Here is an 18488-nt window from a genome sequence, read left to right as displayed (position 1 = left end):
GATAGGATCCAACATTAATATAAGAGAATGAAATACTATCATCAGTGTGATGCCTAATAATTTTCCTTCCATTTCTGCCTTAGCATGTGTTTGCGTGCAAATTATTTTGCGTTTGTGTTTTTGGCTGGATCCCACAGCACTATTTATAACCTAGCCAAAAACTTGAAAAACGCGCATAACCATGCATTCCTAAGTTCCAAACAGCACTATTCATATTTAAAAATTATTTTGTTACAGTATTTTCAGTAATAAATTTTTAATTTTCAGCAAAATAAACGATATTAAAAAAGAAGCTTAATATTTTGACTTTGACTTAATATTTTATGAAACAATGACGTATACGTCCGCTAGTAGAAAGGCATTCTACCAATCAAGATTCCAACATGATCGAGCATAGTTACTAACTCCATAAACTTTTGGCTTCAAGCCATTCTATAAATATACCATTAATTTCACTCTCCTTTAACTCGTCCTAGATATCAACCACAAAACAAAAACCCTTTAAACATCTTCCACCTCTCTTTTAAGTTTTAACTCATGGCTTCCATGAAATATCTGGCAATCGGAAACTCCATTTGTCCAGCCACAGTGGAGGTTTCAGATACGTCAGGTTGTGTATTAGATGGGTTTTCCTTTAGGAGTAGCAACTTTACTAGGAAGCGCAATGTTCGAGACTTGAGGGTCATGAGTGTTGCAACTCATCAGTTGCCGGAAATAGACGTTGCTCCTCCATCATCGAGGGAAAAACAAAGTGATCATGGCAACTGGAATCATGTCGCATGGACAAGTGTGAGACAGGAAAGATGGGAAGGAGAGCTGGCTGTAGAAGGAGAAATACCATTGTGGTTGGTATGTGTCCACTTTTCTTTTCTTCTTTTTTTTTTGGAATAGTTTCTTTATAATCATAATAACATGTGCATGTTGTGTATTAAAATAGAAAAGACCTCATATTCTATTATTCTCCTAATGGGTAATTCTTCTTGCTACCTAAGATACAATCTGAATATTTCTGTCATGTCATGGCCTATTTTGTATTCACAACCGTACCCAATATCAGTGGTGCATGTTTTCCTTTTTTTAAAACCTATTTCCTTCCGTATACGATAATTCTACATAGAAGGAAACTTGCCATGACATGATGTCAACAGGCTAAGTATGGTGTTTCAACTTTCAACTAATTATGTTCATTCTTTTGGTTTCTTTTTTTAAAACCTATTTCCATCCATATACGACAATTCTACATAGCACGAAACTTGCCATGACATGATGTCAATAGGCTATGCATAGTATTTCAACTTTCATCTAATTATGTTCGATTCTATTTGAATACTGCTTATTGTTGATAACTGAAAATTGAAAATACTGTAACAAAATAATTTTTAAATGTATGAATAATGTCGTGGGGTCTATTTGTAATGAAAAATTTGTTGAAAAAAAGAGTTTATGGGTCCCATAAACCGCACACAGGACCCACTGACAGACGCATTTTTCAGTCTTGTGCGTGATATTTTAACTACTGTAATCGTGGGTTCCACTGTGTGTAAAACGCAAACTCACAAACGCAGACTTTAAACGCAATTTAAACATACACTCATTCTTTTGGTGCGAATATATATCTATTTTTATGCTTTTTTTTTTTTGGCTAACCATCTATTTTTATGCTTAGCTATTTGCAGAACTACAACTTTAATATTATGTAAGTATTAATTAAAAAAAAAAAAAACTATATTTTTTTGGTTCAATCAGGTGGCACTCTAATTGAATGAGGTATGCACAATTTGGATTTGTAGTTGCCGAATGGAGAACATGCAGGAATTTTAACTATTAAAGCTGCCTATGGTTTTGAATCAAAAAAAAAAAAAAAAAAAGTTAAGGCTGCAATTTATCCTCACTTTTTTTTGGGTAATATGCACCGAAACAAAAATTGAAAGAAACAAAACTTTTGACAGATTTTTCCAAACTCTTAGTACTAGAGGTATGCTTTTAAAATTATTATTTTTAAACAGCTAATCCAAAACAGACAGATGATTACTGTAGTATAAAACAAAACGACGAGCTTTAAGTTATAACATTAGATTACAAAATTGATGAAATCGATGATTGGATTGTACCTTCCTCATATGAGTATAAAAAAATTAAAAAAAAATAGGAGGAGATATTAAGCATATTCATTACAGTATATAAATACATTTAATATTGCCATATAATATCGACAAAAATAGTATTGTGCATCGTGCCCATTGTCCCTTTCTTTTCATACATTAATGGAGATCTTAGGAGGGTGACGTATGTACATGAGTCTCATTCCAAATTATTTTTCATAAGAGGGTCTTACTTATATAAATATTATAGATGGGCCAGAAGTGGGAACAAGCAAAAGTCCACTCTATATGACAAAAATTATTCACAAAAAACCAGATAATGCCTATAATAGTAGACATCCTATGTTTTAGCTATTCGGATTAATTAATGGATAGCCTAAAATTTAATTAATTTCATGCAGAGTGGAACGTACCTAAGAAATGGTCCAGGCTTGTGGCACATAGGGGACTACAACTTTCGCCACCTATTTGATGGCTACGCCACTCTAGTCAAGCTCTACTTTGAAAATGGTCGAGTAATCGCAGGCCATCGCCAAATTGAGTCCGAGGCCTATAAGGCTGCAAAGAAGAACAAAAAATTATGCTACCGTGAATTCTCTGAGGTTCCTAAAACTGACAATTTCCTTTCCTATGTTGGTGAGCTCGCAAATTTATTCACAGGTGCATCACTAACCGATAATGCAAACACTGGGGTTGTCAAACTTGGTGATGGTCGTGTGGTTTGTCTAACGGAGACACAAAAAGGGTCAATAGTCATAGACCCCGACACATTGGACACATTGGGGAAACTTGAGTATAGTGACACATTAGGTGGTCTAATTCACTCAGCACACCCTATTGTGACTGACACAGAATTCTTGACTTTGCTACCTGATTTGGTGATTCCGGGGTACTTGGTGGTGAGGATGGAGCCGGGAACGAATGAGCGGAAGGTGATCGGGCGGGTGGATTGCCGTGGCGGTCCGGCAGCAGGGTGGGTTCACTCCTTCCCGGTGACTGAGCACTATGTTATTGTGCCTGAGATGCCACTAAGGTATTGTGCCCAAAATTTGCTCAAGGCCGAGCCCACTCCACTGTACAAGTTTGAATGGCACCCTGATTCTAAAGCGTTTATGCATGTCGTGTGTAAAGCTAGTGGCAAAATTGTAAGTTCACTTCTCTCTTCCATTAAAGTAGATTTCTTTTCTTCTTCTTTTTTCTTACCACACCTGCGGATTCAAACTCAAATTTTTTCTATAGAATTAAGAAATAATATAAAAACATTAAAAATTCATATATATGTATATATATATATATATAAAAGAGGTTTTATGGTTTCAAATCTAATCGTATTCACATTCTTTTACATCATGTAAACATTTTTTAAAATTATGGACATTTTGTGTTAAAAGTGTAAATATTATTGTTCGGAGTTTATACCTAATAAAGTGTGAAACAATAATTTTCTTATGATGTTATTTATTATAGATGGGTTTGTTGTAATCTTTTTGTTTGAACTTTATTCATCGAAAAAAAGAGTTCTAAATTTCACTGAATTTTGAAGGTTGCTAGCGTGGAAGTGCCATTATATGTAACATTCCACTTCATTAATGCGTATGAAGAGGAGGATGAAGATGGGAGGGTGACTGCAATAATTGCAGATTGTTGTGAACACAATGCTGACGCGGCGATTCTGGAGAAGCTCAGGATGCAAAATCTTCGATCATTCAACGGGGAAGATGTCTTACCAGATGCTAGGTATATATCATTTCATATGTATATTTGCAATGAAATCCCTATAACAATGGTATTAGACATCTAGAATATACACTTTTTTATACCCTTTATGTTGCTTAGCTTATTAGTTAAAGTTGTTCCTCATGGTCATGGAGCATCAATTTGAAAAATAATAATTGAAAATTTTAGAAAGAAAAAAAAGAACCCAAGTCAAGCACAAGTCAAGCACAACCATCTTCTTCTTCTTTTTTCTTCCTTTTCTTTTTTCTTCTTTGTCCCATGGTCAGATCAACTCTCCACCACAAGAACCAATCTCCACCACAAGCACCGATCTCAAAGATCTGAAGAAATCCCTCTCTGTCGAAGCTTGCATGGTTGAATCTCTCTCATATGATTTTAAGCATTCTGCCACCATTGAGATTGTATTTTGATTCTGATTTTGGGTTTGGGTTATGGATTTTCAGTTGATGGTTTAATTTTAAGTTGATTTTTTGGGTTTGGGTTATGGATTTTTTGTGGATTTTGGGTAGATTAGGTTTGATTTTCATTGTATTTTGGGTTTCTGTTGTTTTAATGGGTTTTGGTAGTAGTGGTGGTGGTTGTTTTAACGGGTGGTGGTGGTGGTGGTTGTGTGGTGATGGTTGGACGATGTTGGGTGGATGGTGGAATCTGCGTTTTGGTGGTAGTGCTCTTGTAGGTTCTGTGCAGGTGTGGGTGTGTTTGTGTTTGTATGTATCAAAGGAAAAAGAAGATGATGAGTCTGAGTTGGTTTTGCAAATAGAGGGAAAAAAAAAAGCCAAAAATGAAATTATTAAAATAGTAGGATACACATCTACAGTAACCGTGTATATATGCACGGTTACTGTAGCAAATGTGTAAATATACACAATTTTAGAATGACTGATGTGGAAAAATTTTAAAATAAAATGTGTAAAATTGGTTACTTGTTACATTTTGCAAACTTTTACCTATGCTGATGGGATGCTCTCACAATCTAAATGCAGTAGTACTCTTATCCAAGCCCGCCGGTGCCTCATGCAGCAAAGATACGTGTAGTGGTACCTAAGCATATCTAGTATACGTCAATTTGCATGCATGGCTTATTACAAGACAAAATTGTTGACCTTCAAAAAAATTTTATTTGGTTGATTTACTGTTGGCCAATTATGCGAAGCCTTTAAAATGTGATATCAAGCTAGGTGATATCTGTCATGGCAGAAAATTAATCATGACCGTGCAATAGATGAAGTATTATGATCAAATGACATGCATATTCAAAATTTTAAACCCTTCCCTTCCATGACGTGACCAATAACATCTTGGCTTTTATAAATCCTGAAAGTGATGAATCTGACAATATTGGTGAATATATGTGACAGGGTTGGACGGTTCATTATACCCTTTGATGGGAGTTCAAATGGGAAATTGGAGACAGCATTGGATCCAAATGAACATGGAAGAGGCATGGACATGTGTAGCATCAACCCCAAATATCTAGGCAAAAAATACAGATATGCTTATGCTTGCGGAGCCCATCGCCCATGCAATTTCCCCAACACCCTCACCAAGGCAAACTTATTATTAATTTACACACTTCCCTATTAAACACCTACAATAAGTTAATATTTTGTAAGGCTATGCTATGTGTATTTTAGATATGGTCCATATGGGTTAATAATAATACGATTTGAAATTATGTTGCAGCTTGATTTATTTGGAAAGAAGGCCAAGAATTGGTACGAGGAGGGTGCTGTGCCCTCTGAACCATACTTTGTGCCTAGGCCAGGGGCAACAGAGGAAGACGACGGTAAGTCTATATTGTTTCTTGTTGTTTATTGTGTCCCACTCAACAACGTTTTAATCAAGATCAAGTCCTTGATTCCTTTCCATTTTTGTTCTCAATTCCCAGAATATATTCGTATATTTGGTGTCAGAACTCAAAAAATGTGTAACTTTTTTTGATAAGTCAAAAAATGTGTAACCTTGTTATGTCCAGAAAATAAAAGGGCATGAGTTTGGCATTGATTTCTTGCACCTGTAAATGTCACTTGAATTCTTAAGTTTTGTTTGCGAAATTTTCAACAACTTATTTTAAAGAAAATCTTTTTCAATAATCCTAATATCAAATTTGAGGACAATGACAAAATTAAATCCTAATTAATTAATAACGTTGCAATGTAATTGCAGGTGTTGTAATCTCTATGATTAGTCAGAAAAATGGAGAGGGATATGCATTATTATTGGATGGATCCAGCTTCAAAGAGATTGCCAGAGCAAAGTTCCCATATGGTCTTCCATACGGCTTGCACGGTTGCTGGGTTCCAAAGAAGTGAAAATGGTTAATTAATTTACAAGTATCATGCATCCCTTACCCGTAGTCATAGTAAAAATTATGCTCCCATTCAAACTGATCCAAAATGCATCTCCATGTTCATGGATATGCAATGTACACAGACATTATATTCTTATGGTAATTTTTTTTTTTTTTTTAGGCTATATGTTTATATAGTGGTTACTAGGTCAGTTGGTGTGGTTACTATGTTTAAGAAGTGTGCAAGGTCAGGGCTTCTATTTCTCATGATATTTGATTAATTATGTAAATCTTATTTTGTTTGTTGAATGAAATCTTAGTTAGCGTTTTAAAATTGTGTAAATTACTAAAACTGTTTGCTACCAGCCAAATTCTTAGCAAAGGCCAAATGGTTTCTTAGAACACATACATATAGTTTACTTCATATATGCAATTAATTTACCTAAAATGTACACCACTACTTGTTAATTTGGACCCATTCTGTCAATTGAAGATCATGAACAGGTTAATTATATTACCAAATGTGGTTGATGGGAATTCTAAGGTGAGCATAATTTTTATTTTTATTTTATATTTAGAAAAAGTCACTAAAAATTAATGGATTCACTTTATGAACGATCTCACCTTCCAATAATAATCAGTTCTTATTGATGAATAAGAACACTTGCTGAATTATTTAAATTTTGCTTATTGATGAATAAGGACATTTTACTGAGCGAGTTATGCAATCCAAGTTACACTAGAAGGGAAGGACCTCTGATTGATTTAAAGGGAAAAGGACTCTCAGTACTACAAAAATTATATTCTCAATGCAGAAAGTTATGGAACTCAGTTCAATTTTCGGCTGCAAACACGGTTTTATTCTAGAAATATGTGGATGCATTACGTGGAAAAGTAGGAATTTAAGAGCCCTGACTACTGCATATAGCACAGAACCCACAACATTCATAGTTGTGAATTTTTGCACTGTATTAAAGCATTCCCACAGAGAGAGTTAAAATTTTTTAGTATTTAACATTTTTAAACACTACTTTAATAATTTTAAGAGCATCTGCATTAGATCTTGTATACTCTTGATTAATAAAAAATAGATGAATTTTACACATTTAAGTTACAAAACTTCCCACATCAGTTCTTTTAAAATTGTGTATATTTACACATTTGCTACAGTAACCATACATATATATACACAGTTACTGTAATTGTACATATTATTATTGTAAAGTTGAATTTATTCAATTATGTGTTAACTTTATTCTGTGCCAAATTTGCTTGTAATTTAGCAAGTAGATATTATGTATTTAGGTGGGAATTATGTAAGTGTGTGTGAGAGTGTGAAGAAAACTCAAGATATGTACACTCAAAGGAGTCTCATGACTGGATCTCGCGGCTGACTCACAACTGGCAAGTTGCCAAAGTGGCATACGTGTGAAGCGTGCAGGGAGCTGAAGGGTCACGACAGCTGAAACACTACATGACAAAAAGTACAGTCTAGCCTAGCAGTTAACCCGCAACTCAGACTCACGACTAGTTCCAGTCACAAGGCCGAATCGCCAGAATACCCTATTTGGATGAAAAATGTCTTTTCACATTCCTCATATACCCTACTATAAATACCCTTATACCCACGAAATGTAAAGAGCTTCTAGAGAGAATATTGAGAGAGATATGACCCTAGAGAAAAACAAGATTGACTCATCTACAATCTTTGTTATTTGATTCTCCAAATTCCTCTACTCTTACCCTCTCCATTGACACATCCTTGAGAGGTTCATTTGTCAAATCCTTATCTCACCATGCCCATATTAGTGAGGAGGTATTTTGGTGCTTGGAAAGTAGTTCAGAGAGGAACAATTCGTTTGGTTGATGCAATGGGCTTATTGCAAGATCCGGTAAACTAAAGAAGACAAGGTTTGGCATTACTCTGTTGGAGCAAGAAGCTTGGAGGGCTTAGGTGCATCGGGTAGATTAGGCTTGGAGGATCTATTACTATTCACGTATCCCAACTTTATTCTCTAGTGGATTATTTGACCGCTTGGAAGGCGGTAAAGAGATTTTTCGCCGAGTACTTCGGTTTCCTCTTCGATAACACATCACCGTGTTATCTTTGTGTTTGTATCTCTCTTCTCTTACTCTATACCTTTTAATTACTGATGTGTTTGTGATTAATTTTGGTTTAGAGTATGTTACCAATCTGGGTTTAGCTTATATTCATCATTCCCCACATATGTTGTTTGTGTATAAGCTTGTGTTAGTAATTTTAATATTAGAGGTCTAAATATTCATTGGTGTTTTATATGCTAATTGAACTTTCAATTATTTTATTAATTTCACAATTTCACACATTTTTTTCTCTCTCTTTTTCATGTGTTAAACAAACTCAGTCTCAAATTTCTCTCCTCATCTTCTTTTTCCTCAGGTACACACAAACACACTCACACAAACACATCCACACAGACAAATCAACACAGAGATACAAAAACACACCCGCACAGACAAACCAACGGAGAGAGAAAGACAGAGAGAGAGAGAGAGAGAGAGAGATTGGTACTGGTGTTAGCCGCTTGTGGATCGGTGGGTCAATGCTGGTGGCAGAGATCAAAGTTTGTAGGTTGATGGGGGTTGATGGAAATGGGTTTGCATGCTTGTGAATCGGTGCCAGCGGCAGAGATGGGTGCTTGTGGGTCGATGATAACGGGTTTTGATGCTTGTGGATTGATGCTAGCGACAAAGATCGGTACTTGTGGGTCGACAGAGTTAGTGAGTGTGGATCGACAAAGATTGGTGCTTGTGGGTTTTGATTTTTGTGATACTTGTGATGGAGATGTGCTTGTGGTGGAGAGCTGATCTGACTGTAAGAGAAAGAATAAGAAGAAGAAGGAGAAGCTACTTGTAGAGGGGAAGTGATTTGACACATGAAAGGAAGAAGTAGTTTTGAAAGGAAGAAGAAGAAGCGGAGAGTGGTCTGAGAGAGATAAGGTCAATGATAAAAGATAAAGATAAAGAGATAAGTAGAAAGAAAAGATAAAGAGATAGGGACAAAAGAATAATAATAAAAAATTAAAAAGATATTATTATTTAAATAGAATAGATTGTAAAATAGATGAACTAATTTGTGTGTTTTGAAAAAGTGGTAGTATAAAATAGAAAAAGTAAGTTTTTAGTGTAAAATAGACGGAAAAATTTAGCCGAACAGATGCGGTTGCTCTAGTACCTCATTCTACAATATACCAAACATCAAAGGTTCTTTTTTTTTTTTTTTTTACAACTTCATTTAAATATTATTATTTTGATTCTCTCACTATATTTCGTTCTCTCTCTATTCTTATTTGTGTCTCTCTCTTTCTCTGATGAAACCCACCACTTTCTTCTCAATCCAAGCAAACCACAACCACAACTAGCCACTGCCAACCACCACCACCACCAAAACAAAAAAAAAAAAACCACAAGCCGATAGCCACCACAATCCCCAACCACCAAAATCACAAAACCCAAACTCACAACCTCATCACCACCAACAAGCAGAAAAAGAGAAACAACCCACATAAATCACAAACCCAAACCTACAACCTCATCGCCACCTGCAACTGGAAAAAGAAGAAGAAAAACAACCTACCAAAATCACAAACCCGAACCCACTGCGAGACCCACGACAGAGTCAGCGCGTGTGGGTCGACAGATTGATGCTTGTGGGTTTTTATTTTTGTGGAGTTTGTGGTGGAGAGCTGATCTGACTTTGAGAGAAAGAATAAAAAGAAGAAGAATCTACTTGTGGAGGGGAGGTGATTTGACACGTGAAAGGAAGAAGAAGAAGCGGAGAGTGGTCTGAGAGAGATAAGGTCAATGATAAAAGATAAAGATAAAGAGATAAGTAGAAAGAAAAGATAAAGAGACAGGGACAAAAGAATAGTAATTAAAAATTAAAAAGATATTATTATTTAAAAAGAATAAATTATAAAATAGATAAACCAATGTGGATGTTTTGGAAAAGTGGTAGTATAAAATAGAAAAAGTAGGTTCTTAGTGTAAAACAGACGGAAAAATTTAGCCGGACTGATGCGGTTGCTCTATCACCTCATTTTACAATATACCAAACATCAAAGGTTCTATTGTTTTTACAACTTCATTTAAATATTATTATTTTTATTCTCTCACTATATTTCTTTCTCTCTCTATTCTTATCTGTGTCTCTCTCTTTCTCCAAAAAAACCCACAACTTTCTTCTCAATCCAAACAAACCACACCCACAGCCATAGCCACACTCACAGCTAGACACTACTAGCCACCACCACCAAAAGCAAACAACAAAAAAAACCACAATTTGGCAGCCACCACAATCCCCAACCACCAAAATCACAAAACCTAAACCCACAACCTCATCACCACCAAGAAGCTAAAAAAGAGAAACAACCCACCAAAATCACAAACTCAAACCCACAACCTCATAACCACCAACAACTAGAAAAAGATAAAGAAAAACAACCTACCAAAATCACAAACCCGAACCCATTGCAAGACCCACGAGCTAAGCCACCCACTTTCGCTGAGAAACACCACTGAGACCCATCGAGCAACCCATCAACCGAGCAACCAAGACTCATCAACAAACCACTGTGCCACCAAACCCATCAACAACACCACTGAGACCCATCAAAACCGTTGTCGAGGCACCACCAATACAAAACAACCAAGACCCACTAGCACCGAGCCCCACCAAATCAGACCCACATCACCACCAAATCATACTCATATCACCACCGTGACAACCACCATTAGAATCACAAGTTACCTCTACAAAAAATAAATAAATAAAAAATAAAAACTCAACACCACCACTACCACCGTGATTTTTCAGTTGATGCCGGTGAAAGAAGAAAAGAGAGAAGAAGTAAGACCAGTGAGAGACAAAAGAAAGAAGAAAAAAGAGAAGAGACTTGTGAGAGAAAAAGAAATAAGAGAATAGTGGGAAAGATCAGACCAATGAGGAATAAAAAATAAAATAAAAAATTTACAATCAAGCTATAGTGAGTTGTTATCAATGACAGCTCACTGTAGCTTAATGCTAAATTATTTAGCATTTAGTATCTTTAATGTAGTCATGTTTTTATGATTTGAGGTGTTAAAAATGTTAAAAAATAACATTTAGCATTTTTAACACCTTTGATGAGAATGCTCTTATAATCTTTAGCAACAAATAGTACAGATAAAACTACAAATTCCTATTGGCATGGACAACACAATTTGTTGTTTAAGAGGATCCTATCTAAGCGTTGAACCACTTGGCCAATGGACATCAAGAATTAATCCTTGTACTTTTATTGGAGGAAAAGAATTTTATGATTTATCCTTCAGAAACAAATAAACACTTTACCTACCAAAAAAGAAATAGTATTTTTAGTATTCCCTGTCCTTCCAGAAGTAATAACTAATAGCCAAGCTGTCACAGAAATTCTCCGCTTGTGAAAGCATAATAATATAAGCAGCAAAGCATCAAGCTCGTCTCCCCAACCATCCCCTGTCATCCACAGCAATGCCCCCAAAACAAGGACCTGCTCATATCAGCAAGGTATCTTTATCCATCAAGTAAGAAGACCAGTCAATCACCGTACTTTATACACGAACCCGATGTACCAACTATTGCCCAACAGCAACAAAATCTCCATTGTTGAGATGGCAACTAGAGACGTAAAATATAATCACAGCTGGTCCGTATAAACGGCATCAACATCATCAAGTTCAAGTAACTTGCTCATAAGTTCTTTGTTCAAGTCCATAGCCTCATCATCTACCTAAAACCCAACAACTTATTGTAGTCATTACTTTAAACATATGAAATAGGAAAATTATAGGAGATAATTGGAGTCATTACAAACCAAAAAACAAAGCAACAAATTGATTCACCACATTATAAAGATGGTGTATAAACCAAAGGGCTTAGCACATTGCAAATGGAGAATGAAATATTGGAAAGAAAGACGAGCGGGGAATCCAAATGCCAACTATGAGTTTGGAATCTTTGGATTACTTTTTGGCTTATTTTTGCTTATTTACAGCTTTTTTTAGCTACAAATGCGCTTTTGCCAACTTTCTACAAATAAGCGAATAAAAATTTCAACCAAAAAAAAAACCCATCCAAACGCACAACAAAATATTCAGCGGTAGCCTATTCTCAGGAAAAAGGCCAAACTAAGAAATTATAGCTAACTATTTTCCTTTGCTGTTGAGGACAAAGATTTTGTACTATACAAAGTATCAACAAAACCATAGTGTACAAGAGAGACATACCGCTATAGCGGTTAATGGAAGCAGCTCAGAACCATTATCAGGCTCAAACTTTATTCCTTCCTCACGTAGTTTTGACAATATTGCTGTATAGTTATCTGATGAACTTACAATTTTATTTTGGCTTCAAGAAAAAGCAACAAAGTATTAGAACTTCGTAGAGAAAGTTGTATAGTTTATAATGAGGAAAAAAAATGTATATATTGCCAATGAGCTCTAATGTAATCAGAATATCCTCCCCTTACAAATCTTAGCTGAAGAGTGAGGTCATAGGTTCAAAACCCACTAGGTTTGAAAAATTGAATACAATACTTATATTACCTACATAAATTCTATCACAACAGTCAGAAATCAAGCAAATATGCAAAAGTTGAAAATTAAGAGAATATAGGGTGGTAATACGACAACTAAACCTAATATCAACAGCTAAGAAAAAGAATACGCATAAGTTAATTTCACTAGAATCACTACCCCGCAAGCAGACATGCCCCTTCCAACACCAAATACACACTTCCATCAAGCAGAGAAAGATTCTGGGCTTCAAACTCAGGGTACAGCTCACAGCACAAGAAATTTGATATTTTCTCCAGCTAACATGATTATTTTTTAAAACTCCCCTTCTCAAAAAACAGAAGGGTTCCCAATGTCTCATTCTTCAGATATTACAGCTGCTTAGATAGCATATCATGCTGACTGAAAGATCGCAGTTGTGCCAACCCATCCAATAACACTAGCTAGTTATCATTTCCATTGAAAGTAACGAAACATATGTGAGATACAGAAAACATACTTGTGGAAACTAAAAAACTAAGCTTTTAGTTGATTTAGAGCAATGATGAGAGATTTCATCATATTGGTAAACCAAGTTGCATATTTTTAACAAGAAGGTCCACTCCAAAAGTTAAATTACACTAACCTCCGTCAAGGTTTAGGGAAATATTAGGATTTACTTCCTATTTTCAAGGATAGTTTACACCTGTTTGTAATTTATATACGTAATAAACCTCTATAAACCTATATTTTCCCCAACCAAGAAGCTAATTCCTCACTAACTTTATACAGCATAACCCAATGTATACCAAACAAACAAAAAACCATAGACCACAACTCATATGCTATAAGACAATGAAGAAGAAGATGATCCACTGATTCTCCACACCTTTTACACATAAAGCACCACTCTAACACTGCAATATGCCTCTTCCATAGATTATCCGTAGTTAAGATCTTACCTAAGGCAGCAGTCCAAGAAAAGAACGCTACTCTAGGAGGAACCTTGGATTGCCACACCATTTTCCAAGGAAAATCAATGATAGAAGAAGGAGATAACGAGTGGTAGAAGCCTCGAACCTCAAAACCTCTCCTCATTGCTAGCTTCCAGCAAAGTTTGTCGTCACCAACACCCCGCACATTCGTGGAATAAAGCATAGCCCAAAAACAATCAAATGACTCCCAATCTTGTGGTGAACGACAGAACTGAATGTCCCAATGAAGCCTCCTATTGGAGAAACACATCACCTCTGACACCAAAAACTCCCCTGCCCGACTAATACTATACAATTCTGGAAATGATTACTTAAGGGAACAATCCCTACACCATACATCCTCCCAAAACTTTATCCTAGTACCATCACCCACATCAAACCGAAGAAATTTAGAAAAGTCCAGCCAGCCTTTTCTAATGGATTTCCACACACTAACACCATAGGTCCCTAACACCGGTTTGGTACACCAACCACCCCCTTCATCCCCATATTTAGCCTCAATGATCTTCCTCCAAAGGGCATCTCTCTCCATTCCATATCTCCACAACCATTTGCCTAACAAAGCATAATTAAATCTTCTCAGTCGTCAAATCCCTAAACCACCCTTCTGCATCGGCATACAAACCTTAGCCCATTCCACCAGAGGAACCTTAGGAGCATCAATACCACTCCAAAGAAAGTCTCTCTGTAATTTCTCCATACGATTTGCCACCTTTATTGGAATAGAAAGGAGAGAAAGAAAATAAGTAGGTAAATTGGACAAAGTACTTTTAATAACAGTTACTTTGCCCCCCTTAGATTAATACAATCTTTTCCACCCAGCTAGACGCTGCTTCATCTTGTCCAAAACAGGGTTCCAAATTGTCTCCTCTATATGGGAGGCACCCAATGGAAGGCCCAAATATTTCAATGGAAGTGAAGACTGCTAACAACCCAAAATCTCCACTAATTCATCCATATTAGGCACATTACCAATTGGTACCAATTCTAACTTCAGTAAGTTAATTTTTAACCCTAATACCACTTCAAATCTGGCCAGAATTCCACGTAAAGCAGCTAAATGATGTGGGTCAACATCGCAAAAAATAAGTGTATCATCTGCAAATAAGAGATGGGACACCGTTAGCAACTTACTAGCTGAATTACCCACTGAGAAGCCCAAAAACTGTCCCAACATAGCAGCCGCATCCAACATACGACTCAAAGCCTCCATGACAATATCAAAAAGGAGCGGAGATAATGGGTCCCCTTGACAAACACCCCTTGTGCTTCCAAAAAAAATCAATTGGAGTACCATTGATTAGAATAGAAAATTTGACAGTTGATATACACCACATAATCCACCTTCTCCATTTTTTAGAAAAGCCACACTGCTTAAGCAAATACATAAGAAAATTCCAATTCACCTTAAATAATGGTTATTAATCAGGCAGGTTAGATGATAAGGAAAATCAGGGAAATAGAAAGTAAAACAAGTAGGCTCAGTGCTATAGTATCATTTCTAAAAATAGGTCGTGATCCCTAACATTTCCAAAAATCCCTATGGAGGTTGGCTTAATTCACACAAATCATTATTTTATACTAACAATTACAAATTGATTCATTTACACCCTGCTAATGTTTAATATTCCGGGTAAAACCTCAATGGAATAAATCACTTACCTTTTCTTTAATGAAAGATGATCAGTGTTGATGTTGTGATACATGCACAACTATAACATTGCTCATAAGAGGTATTTCTGTCTAACTTAACTTTTTTGCACATGCCAACTCTAATGCTCTACTCTTGTCAGAATCTAATACCCTTCCCTCTACCATTAGAACATTAAAAAAAAAAAAAAGTAATTGAAGAAAAAGACTGTCAGCACATCTAGCAGAGTTTTATATTGACAACAAGGTCATAAAAACTAGAGTTTTAGGCATTTAAAATAAGATCAGAGACATAATCTCTACAGAGAAAAAGTGGAATATTACATTTCCAACCTATCTTCTTCAGTTTCATCTTCATACACTGGAGGTTCAATAACATCCTCAGGACCAGCATCTAATGCAATGACAAGAAGCTGATCTTTGTCAACATCTGTGACCTTTAAATTTACGACCCGGACACGTCTGAACTTGAACATTACAGATCCTGAATCTGCCATCTTTCCCCCATAGTCCTTCACTACCTCTCTAATTTTTGCCACAGAGCGATTAATCTTATCAGTTGACACCTCAACTACCATACTAGCTCCACCATAACCATATACCTGAAAATAATAAATTTGATCTTTTTAAGAGCTTAAAAACTTCCCAATGTGTCAACATCAAGTAAAATAATAGAGAAAAATCCAAACCAAACTTACCCTCAATAGTTAAAAATCATAGTATCCCCAATATAAAAAATTATATATACACACACCAACCTCATAGATTTTCTCAATGTAAGCTTCTTGTCCCTTCTCAGATGCTCTCTTGATGTTGCGGTCCAGAATTTCCTTTGGTACATCAAGCTCCTTCGCTTTCTCAAGTACAGCAGCCAAAGTCATATTAGATATAGGACTTGGACCCCCTTTCTTAAAACTGCTCAATGCATATTTTAAGTATGACCCATAAAAAATCAATAAATAATTTAATGTACATCTAAAGTATATAATGGCAGGTAAAAAATTCCTGGCACTTTCTTCCTAATATCACTCAAAACTAGAAATTACTACCAAGCAGAACCCACTCTAAAGAAATTTGTGGTACTGGTAATTGGTAAGAGCAGTGCTCTATATACTTTTCTTATGTTTATTTATTTATTTATTTTAGCAGTTTCAGCATGTCAATCCAAGAAAGAGTCAAATAGAGAGTAACCAACTCACGCAGATACGACTTCCTTCCCGATCCTCGAATACAGCTTTGCCTTCTTTGCATCTTGTGCCCCCTGCATTTACTGTCACATTTAGAAACCTGAAGTAGAAGGCCACAAAAATGTCTTCCCAACTTTTCCAGACTCATGACGATTGATACGAACATTGCATCAAACACATGGTGTTCACGTAAAAGAATGGTTCCAAACAAATCACATCCATATTAGGATAGAAGTAAAACACCTAACTTCTATTAGGCATTTCATCAAACACATAAAATTGGAAATCATAGACAAAACTTTACCGAACAGGTCATTGAGTCAGTGAGCACAAACAAGCAAAACACCACTATAATCAGTCCCCAAACTAATAATTCACAACAACAAAAAACTGAGAGAGAGAGAGAGAGGGAGGGAGAGAGAGAACCTTTCTGCCAGCGATTTTGCTGGAACGCCTGCCCATACAGAGAGGAGAGAAAGTCCATAACTTTCTCACTTGAAGAACATTATTCTTATCAATGCACTTGTTTTCATACAAAAACAACGACGTATACGTTGATATTGTTGATAAAGATGATAACTTTCTGCCTAGCAAACAGTTTCCTGAATCATAAGGTGATATGATATGAGTTCCCCACAAAGATTATCAAAAAAAAAAAAAGTGAGAATGAGTGAATTGAGAAAGAATTACTTTTGACAGCAAAGGGAATGGGAATGGGGCATTTGGAGGAAAACCCATTAGAGAATCTGTGAAGAATTGATCCAAATGCTCTCATTGACGACGAGCCCATTCGCTTTTGCTGTTTGATTTTTTATTGGATTAGTGCAGTGGACTAATCTAAAGAGTAAATTGCAGTGCCACTGCCAGTAGTGTGTGCTACGTAAGTGCCTTGTTCAGGTGTTCTTCGCTAATCGGAGACTTTTGCATATTATCACTACATGGAGTCCATGGATGTGACCCGTAACCTCTGTATGGTACCCCTTTCTTTTCTTTTTTTTAATTATTCTTTGGCAATTCAGTCCATCACTTTGTCAAAATGAGTCTTTTCTATTTGGTATCTTGTAGTTTTTGCTAGCAAAAATATAATTTTTAGTAATTTTATGCTAAATGTGTCCCAAAAAAAATGTTACCTTAATTGATGCATTGTACTTTAGGTATTGTTTTTTTATTTTTCACTTAAAATTCAGTCATGTGATTACTTAACTAAAAAAATATACTTTCATCTTATTAAAAAAATGGGATAATTACACTTTATTCACTTGTGGTTTACCTCTAATTTGACTTGTCTACCTGTGGTTTCAATTTTGACACTTTACCTACCTGTGATTTCCTTCGTTACTGATCTGTAACCCACCTCCCCTTCAACCGTTACTCTAACACATAATATGTCAAAAACAAAAGCCCAAACAGATCAAAACATTGCTCACATGAAGAACATATACCCAACAAACCAATACAAATCAAATCAAGTAATACCATGCAACACCTCAATAAGTATGTACTCAATAAATAAAGCAGATTGCAACACCTCAAACTGCATTGTAGCATCTAGGATTTTTGTTTTGATCTATTTTCTGGGTATTCAAATGAAAAATCAAAACAAAAAACCAAATGAAGCCAAGCACATGGAAACAAGCACAGATAAAGAAAAGAACTCAAATAGAAAAGAAACCCAGCCAAGAAAGCACCATGAAAAACCCAGCCATGAAACACCATGACCTGACCAACCCTTTAAACCCAAATTGAACCATGACAGGTCAGCAAATAAAAAACAACAATCCAAGCACACAAACCGATCGCCAACCTTAGCAACACCAATATCAGTTCGACTCGTATCTTGAACTGTGATGAAATTTTTGTAATCAATTCTAACCGTTTTATCTTCATCTCCTATCTCTAGTAAAAATTTTCCAACCCCAGCATTGATAGTGTTCAATCACTTCCTCATTTTCCTGAAAAATATTTGGTCCAGAAG

General features: G+C 35.9%; 2 protein-coding genes across 3 annotated transcripts; one reads left to right on the top strand and one right to left on the bottom strand.

Annotated features, from left to right (window-relative positions):
- The first annotated feature begins 465 nt into the window (after positions 1-465).
- LOC142613877 (carotenoid cleavage dioxygenase 8 homolog B, chloroplastic-like) lies at positions 466-6463 on the top strand. Its single transcript, XM_075786392.1, has 6 exons — positions 466-849; positions 2504-3247; positions 3646-3839; positions 5198-5387; positions 5523-5625; positions 6006-6463. The coding sequence occupies exons 1-6, from the start codon at positions 538-540 to the stop codon at positions 6149-6151; spliced, it is 1689 nt and encodes a 562-aa protein (XP_075642507.1). The 5' UTR covers positions 466-537; the 3' UTR covers positions 6152-6463.
- Positions 6464-11302: 4839 nt separating this feature from the next.
- Positions 11303-17513, bottom strand: LOC142613025 (putative transcriptional regulatory protein At2g25830). 2 transcript variants are annotated; one of them, XM_075785204.1, is made up of 7 exons: positions 17204-17513; positions 16940-17115; positions 16526-16587; positions 16085-16241; positions 15660-15928; positions 12415-12535; positions 11303-11918 (listed from the first exon to the last, which is right to left on the bottom strand). In XM_075785204.1, the coding sequence occupies exons 1-7, from the start codon at positions 17301-17303 to the stop codon at positions 11826-11828; spliced, it is 978 nt and encodes a 325-aa protein (XP_075641319.1). In that variant the 5' UTR covers positions 17304-17513; the 3' UTR covers positions 11303-11825. The 2 variants fall into 2 exon arrangements, with proteins under 2 accessions (XP_075641319.1, XP_075641318.1); XM_075785203.1 differs by having other exon boundaries at positions 11304-11918; positions 15651-15928.
- Between the last annotated feature and the right edge of the window lie 975 nt (positions 17514-18488).

This window comes from Castanea sativa, chromosome 10, assembly GCF_040712315.1.
Source record: "Castanea sativa cultivar Marrone di Chiusa Pesio chromosome 10, ASM4071231v1".
Classification (NCBI taxonomy): domain Eukaryota; kingdom Viridiplantae; phylum Streptophyta; class Magnoliopsida; order Fagales; family Fagaceae; genus Castanea; species Castanea sativa.
Note: the sequence above shows the minus strand (reverse complement) of the source record. Positions and strands in the feature narration are given on the sequence as shown.

Bases quoted from the DNA above. Each gene is read 5' to 3' on its own strand.
- LOC142613877 (XM_075786392.1), top strand. From the start codon at position 538: ATGGCTTCCATGAAATATCTGGCAATCGGAAACTCCATTTGTCCAGCC. The intron at 850-2,503 runs GTATGTGTCCAC...AATTTCATGCAG, and splicing joins GAGAAATACCATTGTGGTTG to AGTGGAACGTACCTAAGAAA. The intron at 5,388-5,522 runs GCAAACTTATTA...ATTATGTTGCAG, and splicing joins TCCCCAACACCCTCACCAAG to CTTGATTTATTTGGAAAGAA.
- LOC142613025 (XM_075785203.1), bottom strand. From the start codon at position 17,303: ATGGGCTCGTCGTCAATGAGAGCATTTGGATCAATTCTTCACAGATTC. The intron at 17,116-17,203 runs GTAATTCTTTCT...CTTATGATTCAG, and splicing joins CATTCCCTTTGCTGTCAAAA to GAAACTGTTTGCTAGGCAGA. The intron at 16,242-16,525 runs GTGAGTTGGTTA...TGCATTGAGCAG, and splicing joins GGGAAGGAAGTCGTATCTGC to TTTTAAGAAAGGGGGTCCAA.